This window comes from Coregonus clupeaformis, chromosome 25, assembly GCF_020615455.1.
Source record: "Coregonus clupeaformis isolate EN_2021a chromosome 25, ASM2061545v1, whole genome shotgun sequence".
Classification (NCBI taxonomy): Eukaryota; Metazoa; Chordata; class Actinopteri; order Salmoniformes; family Salmonidae; genus Coregonus; species Coregonus clupeaformis.
In genome coordinates this window covers 23,386,109-23,399,427 of record NC_059216.1, presented here as the reverse complement: position 1 = coordinate 23,399,427, position 13,319 = coordinate 23,386,109, and the positions used below count along the sequence as shown (strand labels likewise).

Below are 13,319 nucleotides of genomic sequence, written 5' to 3'. Positions count from 1 at the left end.
CGTGACGTTTTACGGAACTCGACAGAAAAACATGGTACATTTACTTGGCAAATTACCTTCTGAAGAATGTCCAAAAGTAAGTATAATTGAACAATGCATTCATTACTGTAATTTCCTTGAATGTTTGATTCATAAATGTGCCGCATTTTGTCACCACAGTCCTGGAGCTAGTCAATGCAATATCAGGAGAACCCGTGCATGCATTCACTTTTTACATAGCAAATACACATTGGAACGGTGATGTGTGAATGCTTCCATAGTACAGCTGTTACACTTTAGCTACTGTAAAGTGTAGCAAGGACTTTTTTCACTAACCTCTTCTTTACGATACACGTTTCCCGAATCAAGAACGAAGAAAGTATCTTATAAATGCCAACAGTGTCCAGTTGCAGGTGGTTCTACAAAAAACATAAATTCAGAAAGGCATTAAATCCATGTTTTGTATGGAGTGAGAAATGCCACTTGCATGTGTGTAGATCAGTGGCGGTCGGTGCCGTTTAAGATGAGGGAGGACGATATATCTATTTTTATGAGCAACGCCTTATTTCTATTACAGCATATTGGATGACTGTCATTCATATTCCATTCACCCAGCTCAATGTAACATCGACAGGTTTAGGCTACATACTACATGAAAATAAAATTTTCCCTATACCCATCATGAGGTTCCTACAACCTAGCCTATGAATGAACGTTTACAACATAGGTGTACAGTTTGAGAGAAGTTTGAGTAATTAAGTTGACAGACATTGACACATTCAATACCACCTTGCACACACTTGCCTGCATCTAGCAGATGTAGTCAGCAAGCAGTTTAGCAGTTACACTGGCCGGCCCTGGTGGCAATACATTAATACAACCAAAAGCTTAGTTTGACTTGGAAGAGTTCCAGTGTTGGAGAGCCAGCTAGCTAACACAACATCCCTCTCTCTTTGAGCCTGGTGTTTGAGTAGGCTAAACTAACTTGCTGCAATCCCTAGCTAAGTAAGTGAAAGTGAAAAAAATATGAAATATAGCTATCTCTCTCTCTTGCTTCTCCTTAATTTTTGAAAAAAGTAATGGCTACACCATGGTTCTACCCTACAGAGTGCTGTTGAGTCTACTGTAGACCTTCATTGCAAAACAGTTTGTTTTAATCAATTATTTGGTGACATGTTAATATATTTCGTATACACTACCAGTCAAAAGTTTTAGAACACCTACTCATTCAAGGGTTTTTCTTTATTTTTACTATTTTCAACATTGTAGAATAATAGTGAAGACATCAAAACTATGAAATAACACATATGGAATCATGTAGTAACCAAAAAAGTGTTAAACAAATCAAAATATATTTTATATTTGAGATTCTTCAAATAGCCACCCTTTGCCTTGATGACAGCTTTGCACACTCTTGGCATTCTCTCAACCAGCCTCACCTGGAATGATTTTCCAACAGCCTTGAAGGAGTTCCCACATATGCTGAGCACTTGTTGGCTGCTTTTCCTTCACTCTGCTGTCCGACTCATCCCGAACCATCTCAATTGGGTTGAGGTCGGGGGATTGTGGAGGCTGGTCATCTGATGCAGCACTCCATCACTCTCCTTCTTGGTAAAATAGCCCTTACACAGCCTGGAGGTGTGTTGGGTCATTGTCCTGTTGAAAAACAAATGATAGTCCCACTAAGACCAAACCAGATGGGATGGCGTATCGCTGCAGCATGCTGTGGGAGCCATGCTGGTTAAGTGTGCCTTGAATTCTAAATAAATCACAGACAGTGTCACCAGCAAAGCACCCCCACACCATAACACCTCCTCCTCCATGCTTTACGGTGGGAAATACACATGCAGAGATAATCCGTTCACCCACACCACGTCTCACAAAGACACGGCGGTTGGAACCAAAAATCTCAAATTTGGACTCCAGACCAAAGGACACGTTTCATCGGTCTAATGTCCATTGCTCGTGTTTCTTGGCCCAAGCAAGTCTCTTCTTCTTATTGGTGTCCTTTAGTAGTGATTTCTTTCCTCTGAACAGTTGATGTTGAGATGTCTGTTACTTGAACTCTGTAAAGCATTTATTTGTGCTGCAATTATCCTCTACAGCAGAGGTATCTCTGGGTCTTCCATTCCTGTGGCGGTCCTCATCAGAGCCAGTTTCATCATAGCGCTTGATGGTTTTTGCGACTGCACTTGAAGAAACTTTATTGACATTTTCCATATTGACTGACCTTCATGTCTTAAAGTAACGATGGACTGTCGTTTCTCTTTGCTTATTTGAGCTGTTCTTGCCATAATACTTTACTTAATAGGGCTATCTTCTGTATACCCTCCCTACCTTGTCACAAAATAAATTCCACAAGTTAACTTTTAAGAAGGCACACCTATTAATTGAAATACATTCCAGGTGACTACCTCATGAAGCTGGTTGAGAGAATGCCAAGAGTGTGCAAAGCTGTCATCAAGGCAAAGGGTGGCTATTTGAAGAATCTCAAATATAAAATATATTTTGATTTGTTTAACACTTTTTTGTTTACTACATGATTCCATATGTGTTATTTCAAAAACCCTTGAATCAGTAGGTGTTCTAAAACTTTTGACCAGTAGTGTAGTTTTATCTAAAAAGGATATAGCTTTTTTAAATGTTTCACTATTTTTATTTGTATGACATTCACTTAGGAGGATGGTCCTCCCCTTCCTCCTCTGAGGAGCCTCCACTGGTGTAGATCTTTGTTTTGGTTGCACTGTGTGACATGCTGTCATATACTTCTACACGTGACCGCGTAGCATAGAAACGACTAGTTCCTGCAAAGATGCTGGGAAATAATCATAATAATAATAATAATGTATTCTACTTATATAGCGCTTTTCAAAGAACCTCAAAGCACTTCAAAGCACAAAAAAGACAACTAATAAAAATATGAGATGGACAGTCATTAGCAGTTGTGTAAAAATACTTAAAAGTATGTAAGTTGTTTTTGGGGGGATCTGTAGGCCTACTTTACTTTACTATTTGTATTTCTTACAACATTTACTGTTACTCCACTACATTTCTAAAGAAAATCATATACTTTTTACTCCATCAATTTTTCCTGACACCCAAAAGTACTTGTTACATTTTCAATGCTTAGCAGGACAGGAAAATTGTCAAATTCATGCACTTATCAATAGAACATCCCTGGTAATCCCTACTGCCTCTGATCTGGCAGACTCAATAAACACAAATGTTTGAGTGTTGGAGTGTGCCCCTGGCTATCCCACATTTTTTAAAAACAAGACAATTGTGCTGTCAGGTTTGCTTAATATAAGGAATTTGAAATTATTTATACTTTTAATTTTGATACCTAAGTATATTTTACCAATTACATTTACTTTTGATACTTAAGTATATTTAAAACAAAATACTTTTACACTTTTACTCAAGTATTATTTTACTGGGTGACTTTCACTTTTACTTGTCATTTTCTATTAAGGTATTTTTACTTATACTCAAATATGACAATTGTGTACTTTTTCCACCACTGGTCATTAGAAAGTTCATGGCTTGAGTGATCATCTGAGGGAGGTAAATGCTAGATGTGTGGCAGCTAACATGGCGAGGAAACTCCTCGCGTGGTACAAAACATGGATTTAATGTCTCTCTGAATGTTCTCTGGTTTTTGTAGAACCACCTGTAACTGGACACAGACAATTATAGGATACACTTTTTTCCCAAATTGAGAATGAGCAAAGTATCACCAAGAACAGGTTAATTGAAACATTTCATGCTACACTTTACAGTAGCTAAGGTGTAACGGCTGTATGGAAGCATTCACATATCACCTTTACAATGTGTAGCTACATAGCAACAGGCCATTGTAGGAGGAAAATGTATTAATTAAATTAATTTTCCGTAGGAGGAAAATTTATTAATTAAATTAACTTTTCCATTAGCTAGCACGCATAAGTGTCGATTTGGCAAAGTGTGTTATTGTTATAAGCCCTTGATGAACCAACAATTGACCAGCAGAGGGAGCATGATGCTTGATTGTAAATCCAAATAATGCAGATATGTCAGTTACTCAAAAACACTATGACTGCCACACAAACATGGGCATGGCATTGTTTACTGACTTGTTTTGGGTGGATAGATTAAATCCCAGCATAGGCTACAAAAGGACCGCAATACATTTCTTTAACATGATGATGATACACACTTTCTCTCCTCCAGCTATTACACAGGGTGGTAGACGGTGTGTGTGGGCGGGAGCCCCCTCGGATGGCAGACTACGGTGATACGTGGACCCTTGTAGAATGGATGGAGCTCCTCGTCTCCTTCTCCTCTCTGTTCCGGCTCACCGTGGGTAAGAAGACCCCAGACGAAGAGGTGAGACCATAGTCAGTGAGTTTGGAGCAGTCTTTTGAGTTTTATCATGCATGTTTGACTTTGAGTCATGTTCCATGTATGACTGACCCTTGACTCAGATGTGAGGGGAGTTGGGTTTCTAAGATGTGCAATGCAGTGGCTCACTGGTTTGTGAGGGTTCTTCTGGCAGTTACATTGTGTTGGGCTCTTCACTGTGTATTAGGTTTGTGTAGGGCCTCTTGACGGCTGCAATGTATTGTGTATGCCGGCAGTGTACTGGGTTTGTAAGGAGTGTAAAGGGTATTGGGTTTGGTCAATATTTCTCAATCCATTCCTGAGGGATGCTCAGGGGGTGTACATTTTGATTGAACCATGTGTTTTATTGCTGGGCTAGAACAAAAGTGGGCAATGGGCACCCCCTGTGTGAGGGCTGCAGTATGTGGTATGTTGTGTTTTGTTATGGCTGCAGAGTAGACAGTGGATTTGGTGTGTCAGGTGTATACAGTATGTTGGTCTCAGGTTTCAGTTTGTTTGCCACTCTGGTGGAAGGCAGGTGTCAGGTTTCAGACTCTCCTGGGATATCTACTAGTGATCTGTTTTCTGTCTCTTGACAGGAGGGGCCATTGAAAGTTCAACCAGGCATCAGACTACTGTGTCCCCCTAGAATGTGTATTTGGCACGGCATAGTAACGTTCAATGCCAACACCCAGGCCTACATTTTCAATTAATAAACGTTACATACAGTGCCAGATCTACACAACCTAATCCACACTTTTAAAGCAGAACATTATTTTTTGAAATTTTCTAAAATGAAGGGGGGAAAAATAAGATATCTTGATTGCATAGATCTACACACCCCTTTGTGGCACATCTAAATAAGTAAAAAAACAAGTATTTTCTTAAAAAAATCACGCAATTACACTGAACAAAAATATAAACGCAACATGCAAACATTTCAAAGATTTTACTGAGTTACAGTTCATATAAGGAAATCAGTCAATTGAAATAAATTCAATAGGCCCTAATCTATGGATTTCACATGACTGGGAATACAGATATACATCTGTTGGTCACAGATATCTTTCAAAAAAGTAGGGGCGTGGATCAGAAAACCAGTCAGTATCTGGTGTGACCACCATTTGCCTCATGCAGCACGACACATCTCCTTCGCATAGAGTTGATCAGGCTGTTGATTGTGGCCTGTGGAATGTTGTCCCACACCTCTTCAATGGCTGTGCGAAGTTGCTGAATATTGGCAGGAACTGGAGCACGCTGTTGTACACGTTGATCCAGAGTATCCCAAACATGCTTAATGGGTGACATGTCTGGTGAGTGTGCAGGCCTTGGAAGAACTGGGATATTTTCAGCTTCCAGGAATTGTGTACACATCCTTGTGACATGGGGCCGTGCATTATCATGTTGAAACATGAGGTGATGGCGGCGGATGAATGGCACGACAATGGGACTCAGGATCTCTTCACAGTATCTCTGTGCATTCAAATTGCCATCGATAAAAAGCAATTGTGTTCGTTGTACGTAGCTTATGCCTGCCTGCCCATACCATAACCCCACCGCCACCATGGGGCACTCTGTTCACAACGTTGACATCAGTAAACTGCTCGCCCACACAACGCCATACAGTTGAAACCGGGATTCATCCGTGACTGCACACTTCTCCGGCATGCCAGTGGCCATCGAAGGTGAGCATTTGCCTACTGAAGACCCTGGTGAGGATGGCGAGCACTCATATGAGCTTCCCTGAGATGGTTTCTGACAGTTTGTGCAGAAATTATTCAGTTGTGCAAACCCACAGTTTCATCAGCTGTCCAGGAGGCTGGTCTCAGACGATCCCGCAGGGGGAAGAAGCCGGATATGGAGGTCCTGGGCTGGCGTGGTTACACGTGGTCTACAGTTGTGAGGCCGGTTGGACGTACTACCACATTTTCTAAAATGAAATTGGAGGCGGTAGAGAAATGAACATTCAATTCTCTGGCAACAGCTCTGGTGGATATTCCTGCTGTCAGCATGTCAATTGCACGCTCCCTCAACTTGAGACATCTGTGGCTTTGTGTTGTGTGACAAAACTTCACATTTTAGAGTGGCCTTTTATTGTTCCCAGCACAAGGTGCACCTGAGTAATGTTCATACGGTTTAATCAACTTCTTGATATGCTACACCTGTCAGGTGGATGGATTATATTGGCAAAGGAGAAATGCTCACCAACATTTCGGGGATCTTTTATTTCTGCTCATGAAACATGGAACCAACACTTTACGTGTTGCATTTATATTTTTGTTCAGTGTAGTTTTGTTTGTGCAGAAGTAATAGTGGCAAAAAGTAATTTGATCATTTTTGAATAACTTCCTCTTTCTCTGTATAATTCAAACAAAGATTTAACCTCAAAGCCAGCAAAGTGCTTAAAATGTGTAGACAGTTACTGAATACCCCTTTGAATATGGACAAGTATGGCAATTAAGCTGTTGCTGGTGTTACATATCAACTGGGTACTGAGAGGATCTGGCAGTCCTTCCTAACAGAGCTATGGGAGAGAATGAGAACTGCTCAGGGATATCACTATAGGGCCAAAGGTGATTTTAAAACAGACACCGAGTTCATTTGCTGAGCTGAGAGAACTGTGGCTGGATCAGCAACATTGCATTCATTCCACATTACTGGCCTGTATGACAGAGTGGAAAGAAGAAAGTGTGTGCTATAAACTCTATTCAAAATCATCCTTCCTGTTTGCAAAAGGGCCATTAAGTAATACTTTTTAAGAGAACATAACAAATAAATACACTTTTTGGCAAAAACTTTCGGTTTAGGGCCAATCCAACCCAACACATCACAGAGTGTCACGAATTCCGCCGAGGCTGCTCCTCCTCCTTGTTCGGGCAGGCTTCGGCGTTCGTCGTCCCCGGAGTACTAGCTGCTACCGTTTTGATGTTCTCTATGATTGTTTGGTTTTGTCTGGTTGGTGCACCTGTTTCATATCATGTATTGATTATGTCAGCTATAAGTTTCCTTTGGTTTTGTTTGTAGTTGTGTGTTGTTGTACGCCTGTCCGTTGGTGTAGGTTTATTGTTTTCTTGTTGTTCGTGCTTTACGCACTTTATGCACTGTACGCACTGTTTGCGTAATCGCTCGCCTCCTGTGTGTTGAGGCCCGTTGTTTTTTGTATTTTGCCTCTGTGACTATTAAAGTCGGATCGACTAAGCTTCTGTGTCCTGCGCCTGACTCCAACACCGCATCCACATCAGCCCGTGACACAGAGTTAACCTTCCATATTTTCAAAAATTGTGGTGGCATCATCATGTTATGGGTATTCTTGTCACCGGCAGGGACTGGGGAGTTTTGTCATGACCAAAATAAATATGAAAGGGGCAAAGCTCAGGTAAAAACTTAGAGGAAACATGCCTTAGTATTCTGAAGACCTTACACTAGGATATATATTTATGTTTCAGGGGAACAAATTATACAGCCCTGATTTAAATCTGTGTGAAAATCAGAGACAATACTTGAATATTGCTGTCCATCAATGATCTACAACCAAATTGACTGAGCTTGATCAATTCTGACAAGAACAATGGATAGATGTTGCCCCAAGGGCTGTGCAAAGTTGGTGGAACCTTTATTCAAAATAATTTCAGCTGTAATTGCTGCCAAAAGTGCTTCCATCAAGTATTAATTCATATCAGTGGTGTGAAGACCTACTCAATCAATAAATCTTCATATATTTTGTCTATTTTTCTTTCACTTTGAAAGTGTGAAGTAGGTTGTCGATCAGTGGGGTAAAATCCCAACTTAATCTATTGTTAGATTTTAATTTAAGAGAGCAAAATGTGACACCTGTGCAAAGGTTGTGTAGACTTTTGCTGGCACTATATGAGTTAATTTAGTAGCAAAATTATTTCAGTAGCGAGTTATTGGCAATACTCATGAAAAATTACAGGGACACAGACTCCTCTGTTTCAGTTGCGAAACTGATTAACAAAATGTTTTATATGTGTAAATAGAATTACAGGCAGACTGAAACAAGACCAGCCGTTTGATATTCATTGCACAATCACCAGGAGCTGTGGCACCAGATGGGAAAGACAAGAGCTGCGGAACATATTTACAAAAGTAATGTTGTATAAATAAATATTGTATGTCCTGTGTCTTCTGTGTTGACAGTTTTTGTGTATCATGTGTGTTGTTTAATGTAGGCCAATGTACAGGTAACTGCCAAAATAAAGGAAACATTATGTCTTAATAGGGCGTTGGTCTACCACGAGCCGCCAGAACAGCTTCAATGCGCCTTGGCATAGATTTGACAAGTGTCTGCAAATCTATTGGAGGGATGCGACACCATTCTTCCACGAGAAATTCTATAATTTGGTGTTTTGTTGATGGTGGTGGAAAATGCTGTCTCAGGCGCCGCTCCAGAATCTCCCATAAGCGATCTGGTCACTTACACACACTCTTTAAACCCCCTATGCTCCTTTTCAAAGTCACTGAGATCTCTTCTTCTAGTCATGTTAGCGAAAAAAATGGGCAACTGGGCATTTTAAAATATGACCCTAAGCATGATGGGATGTTAATTGCTCCACACCTGTGTGGAAGCACCTGCTTTCAATATACTTTGTACCTGTACCATCCCACACAAGTTATTTTGAATTTCAACTGTGTAGTTTGCAGATTAATATTGAATATACAGTATGAATGATTATTACTGCAACTGCCAACCTCTTCTGCTTTGGGCAGGTGCTGGCATCGTTGGCAGACGTGGGCAGTGGGTACGGGGAGGCCGTGCTGACTGTCCTGAGGGCCAGACGAGAGGAGATCCGTCAGGCGCTGGTGGAGAGGACCAATAACGTGTCCAACTCAACCCTCCAGGATTTTGACTGGCAGATAAAGGTGAATTTCCTGCACTACAGTGAGGAGTTAACAATCTCTGTTTGATTGGTAAACTGATTGGTCAGGATATTTTTTTATCTCAATGGGATATCTTGGTTAAATACAGGTCAAATGAAAAAAGTGGTTATGCTTTTTTACAGTCCTGTTTCAGCTGGGTTTTACCTGGTATGCAGAAATTACGTGAGAAATTATGTGGTATCAATTATATCATTTGGGTGAAATGCTGAGGTATGGTTCACTACCTATGCTACTACTGCTACCACAATGATTTCTATACATTTGAATCCTAAGCCTCTTTCTCGCTCTCTCTTTCTCTGTTCAGCTGGCATTGTCCAGCGATAAGATCTCGTCTCTCCAGACCCTACTCAATCTCAGTTTGGACGTGAAGGAGAACGGTGCCCTGAAGCCTCTATCTGTCGAGATGAACAGAGAGGAATTACAAACACTCATCAGCTCATTGGAGGCTGCCAATAAGGTACAACCTTCGGGGACACAAGTGCATGCACTTACACATACATACACACATTATTAGGGTATTGACTTGTGTGGGGCATTGCCGATCGAATGCGTCAGTGTGTTGTTTTGTCCAATGTTTCAGTGGTGCATAGTTATGCAAAGCATGTGTGCTTGTGTGTGTGAGTGCTTGCGTATGTGTATGCATGCGTGTGTGAGTTTGGCCAGCATCAGTGGAGGGTATGATTTGGATGGCTTGAGAACAGTTTTCTTGGCAGTTCCACCAATAGTCTAATATCATTACATCTACTGATGTCAGAGCATAATAGCCGGTGATTTCTGCCAGCTTTTGTGCCCTCATTCACTTATTGTTTTTTCCCAGTCTCTCCATATTCCCTGTCCTAGAATACATTTGTGTGTGTGTGTATTACAGGAGTGATTTTATACAGAAACATATTTGTATCCCAACAGCAGTTCATAGTCTGACTGTACACTTTCCCTCATTAGCACTCCTCCCACAAGTCTCCAGAAAACGTTTGTTTTGGGACCGAGAAGCACATTTTCATTATAACGTTAGAGGAAATACGTTCCTAGCGTGTGAGGAACATGTTTGCTGGCCTCAGAAATGCTAGCCAGCTAGCTAATATTTAGAAAAACATTTTTTTTTTTTGGCTAGAGTCATGCTAACCCGTTTGCAATCCCTTTAGCGTTGCTTGCTAGCTACAGAGGTTAGCTGGCTAGTTAGCTACAATAGTTAGTTAGCTACTGCCATCAGTTGTTGTTGTGTTATCATATTTAGCCTATTCCACCGTTTTTAGAATGCATACTGGCATTTGAATATAGCGCAGGAATAGGGAATCCGGACACACTGTGGACACGGTAGACACATTTAAATGTAGGTGTAGACGCATGACGCATGACGCGTTCGGAATTCCATGAACAGAACTCTATGATCAGAATACTAAAGCTGCATGAACTGTCAAGTCTAGACACGGCCCTAGAGATACTAGAGAGCCCTTCTCTTATCTATACAGTGGTCTTTTCTGTGACAGCATAGGCCTCAAAGGTACTGCCTATCTCCATTTTAAAGTAGTCCATTTGTTATTCTTCTACCTTTGAGTTTATTGGCAGTTCGTAAATAAACAAAAAATGGTCATACCAAAATCTACCGTGCTGGAGTGTGTATAGTCTGAACAGGTATAAAGCCAATGTTGGTGATATACTGCAACCTGCAGTTATGGAATGTTTGCTCAGGAGTGTAATTCATTGGCTGACCCCTCCAGCTGACCTGGATAGAATTCTGTGATCCTTTCTAGAGCCCGACCGATATATATATCAGTTCACTGATATTGGCCTTTTAACGCTATATCGGTATTGGCCGATAACTCCACTGATAACCGATATTCAATAAATAGGAAAAAAAAAGGGAATTTCATGCTGATCTGAACACTTGCTGCCATTCTCATGAGGTGTCATTATTGTTACAATGTATGAAATCAACATTTGAAGCATAGTTATTGGACAATTGCTCTTCTGGATGGCAATTTATGAAAACTCTGTGTGGAAAAATGACACTTTTTCAGTTCCCTGCTGTAAAACAGTATATCGGCAGACATATCGGTAAGTTTTGCCCCCCCAAAAATCGGAATCGGTATCGGACCCAAAAAATCATATCATTCGGGCTCTAATCCTTTCTTAACCCATAGTAAGTCCCACCAAGTTGACGACTTTAAAATGGTGGAAGCCCTCAATGGTGCTGTCTATGCTAAAGCAGGCTTTGTGGCACAAGAGCCCTCTATCTATCTCTATGTGCACACTTTACCTCTGTGTGTGTATCCTGACAGTGTGTGTTTGTGTCCTTACAGGTGGTACTACAGCTGAAGTGATGGCAGCGAGAGACATTTCACTGTGCACTTTTATTTATGGCTCTTATTAAAGGGACGTGTTATGTCATCATAGAGGGACACTGAGCTATGATATAGGGAAACAGTGGTCCGATCCAGAAACAAGTCTTAGCCTTCAACCCACTAGGCACTGATTCCTTACGCTTCGATCACACCTACAGCGTCATTGCGGAAAATGGTACACAGCATCATCTGGATATGTGTGCAACAAAAGTTCAACATTCACCTTCTGCTACCCTTTCTGTCAATCCTTCTACACATATAATTTGATGCATACGTTCGATAAATCCAACATATGCACCACACAGAACGCCCTGCAACTGCCTCTGCAACGCAATGCAGCAAGGCAAGCACAGCGTTCCATTGGAAATGAATGTACTTCTGGTGTACCAAAACGCAATGACGCTGTCTGTGTGATCCAGGCGTTACACTTCAGCTCTAATGGGTACTAGATCACTCCCCTAATTAATTCCAAAGCATTGAATTTGTGTAAGCATGGGATAGTGGGTGTTGCACCATTTTCCTTTTATTCAATTTCTTTTAAATCCATGAGGGGGAGTGAATGAGTGCACATTTTGGGGAGAAGGGTAGAGAATCGTACTGCAGCCTGAGATATATATTCCCAAGACTGCAGCAGTCTTTTTTTGTACTTGTTGTTTTGCTGGTTTTATTTGTAATCCATTCCATTACTGTATCAAAAAATACTAATGTTTGACCTTATTTTGACCTTTTCTTCAATGGAATGTATTTTAGCCTACAGCTCTGTCTCCATACTCTGAAATGGCTTCATCTCTTTGTCTCTTCCTGATCTCTGTTGATTGGCTAGGTTAAAATATTGGCAAGGTCATCCATCCCCAGAGGCAACATTAAATATCAGACCAAATAATACCCCTTCCATGAGGGTTGAACTAACGTTATATATCAGACCAAATAATACCCCTTCCATGAAGGTTGAACTAACGTTATATATCAGACCAAATAATACCCCTTCCATGAGGGTTGAACTAACGTTATATATCAGACCAAATAATACCCCTTCCATGAAGGTTGAAAATGTACTTTTCATCTGTCTATTGAATATTTAATACAGATCACACTGTGCAAAATCTTCCTTTGCGTACGCCTATGATGTTATGCAAGAAAACAGCAGTGGGGGGTAGTGAGTCATGGAGGGCCTAACTTTCCCTTTTTTCTTAAATTCATCACATCTGGACAACAATATGGCAATGCTATAATGCATTAATGAGTTATATAAAAAGAAAGACCACATTGAAAAAAGTCTCTAGTCTTGCATGAGAACCCAGTGTGTGTTCTAGTTGGCCATATACAGGATTTGCGGTTACTGTAGTCATTTCTTATAGAAGTAACCTGGCTTTGCAAGATTGCATCTTGCTTGAACAAATACACAGAGTGCAAATTATACAGTGACATTCTATTGGCTGCACAAAAATGTTTTACATGATGATGAAACAGGTGCCGCGCGTGCATGTTGAGTTTGTCTATCCCCACCAGACGGATCAGGACACGCAGGTTGAAATATCAAAACGCACTCTGAACCAACTATATTCATTTGGGGACAGGTCAAAACGCATATGAAACATTCATGGACATTTACCTAGCTAGCTTGCTGTTGAGCAAATTTGTCCTGGGATATAAACATTGGTCCTTTTTTTTTTTTTTTTTTAATCTAATTTTGAGTCACACAAAATGGTGTGTTCTCTACTCCAACAATTAATCCACAGA

At 40.7% G+C, this 13,319-nt stretch overlaps 1 protein-coding gene across 1 annotated transcript; it reads left to right on the top strand.

Annotated features, from left to right (window-relative positions):
* On the top strand, window positions 1–12,296 carry LOC121539432 (COMM domain-containing protein 8-like). The gene is made up of 5 exons (XM_041847927.1): window positions 1–76; window positions 4,189–4,344; window positions 9,067–9,219; window positions 9,542–9,694; window positions 11,538–12,296. The coding sequence occupies exons 1-5, from the start codon at window positions 32–34 to the stop codon at window positions 11,556–11,558; spliced, it is 528 nt and encodes a 175-aa protein (XP_041703861.1). The 5' UTR covers window positions 1–31; the 3' UTR covers window positions 11,559–12,296.
* The last annotated feature ends 1,023 nt before the right edge of the window (window positions 12,297–13,319 follow it).

Coding starts and splice junctions, on each gene's coding strand:
- LOC121539432 (XM_041847927.1), top strand. CDS start 32: ATGGTACATTTACTTGGCAAATTACCTTCTGAAGAATGTCCAAAA. Junction 4,345..9,066: donor AGAAGACCCCAGACGAAGAG/GTGAGACCATAG, acceptor TGCTTTGGGCAG/GTGCTGGCATCGTTGGCAGA. Junction 9,695..11,537: donor CATTGGAGGCTGCCAATAAG/GTACAACCTTCG, acceptor GTGTCCTTACAG/GTGGTACTACAGCTGAAGTG.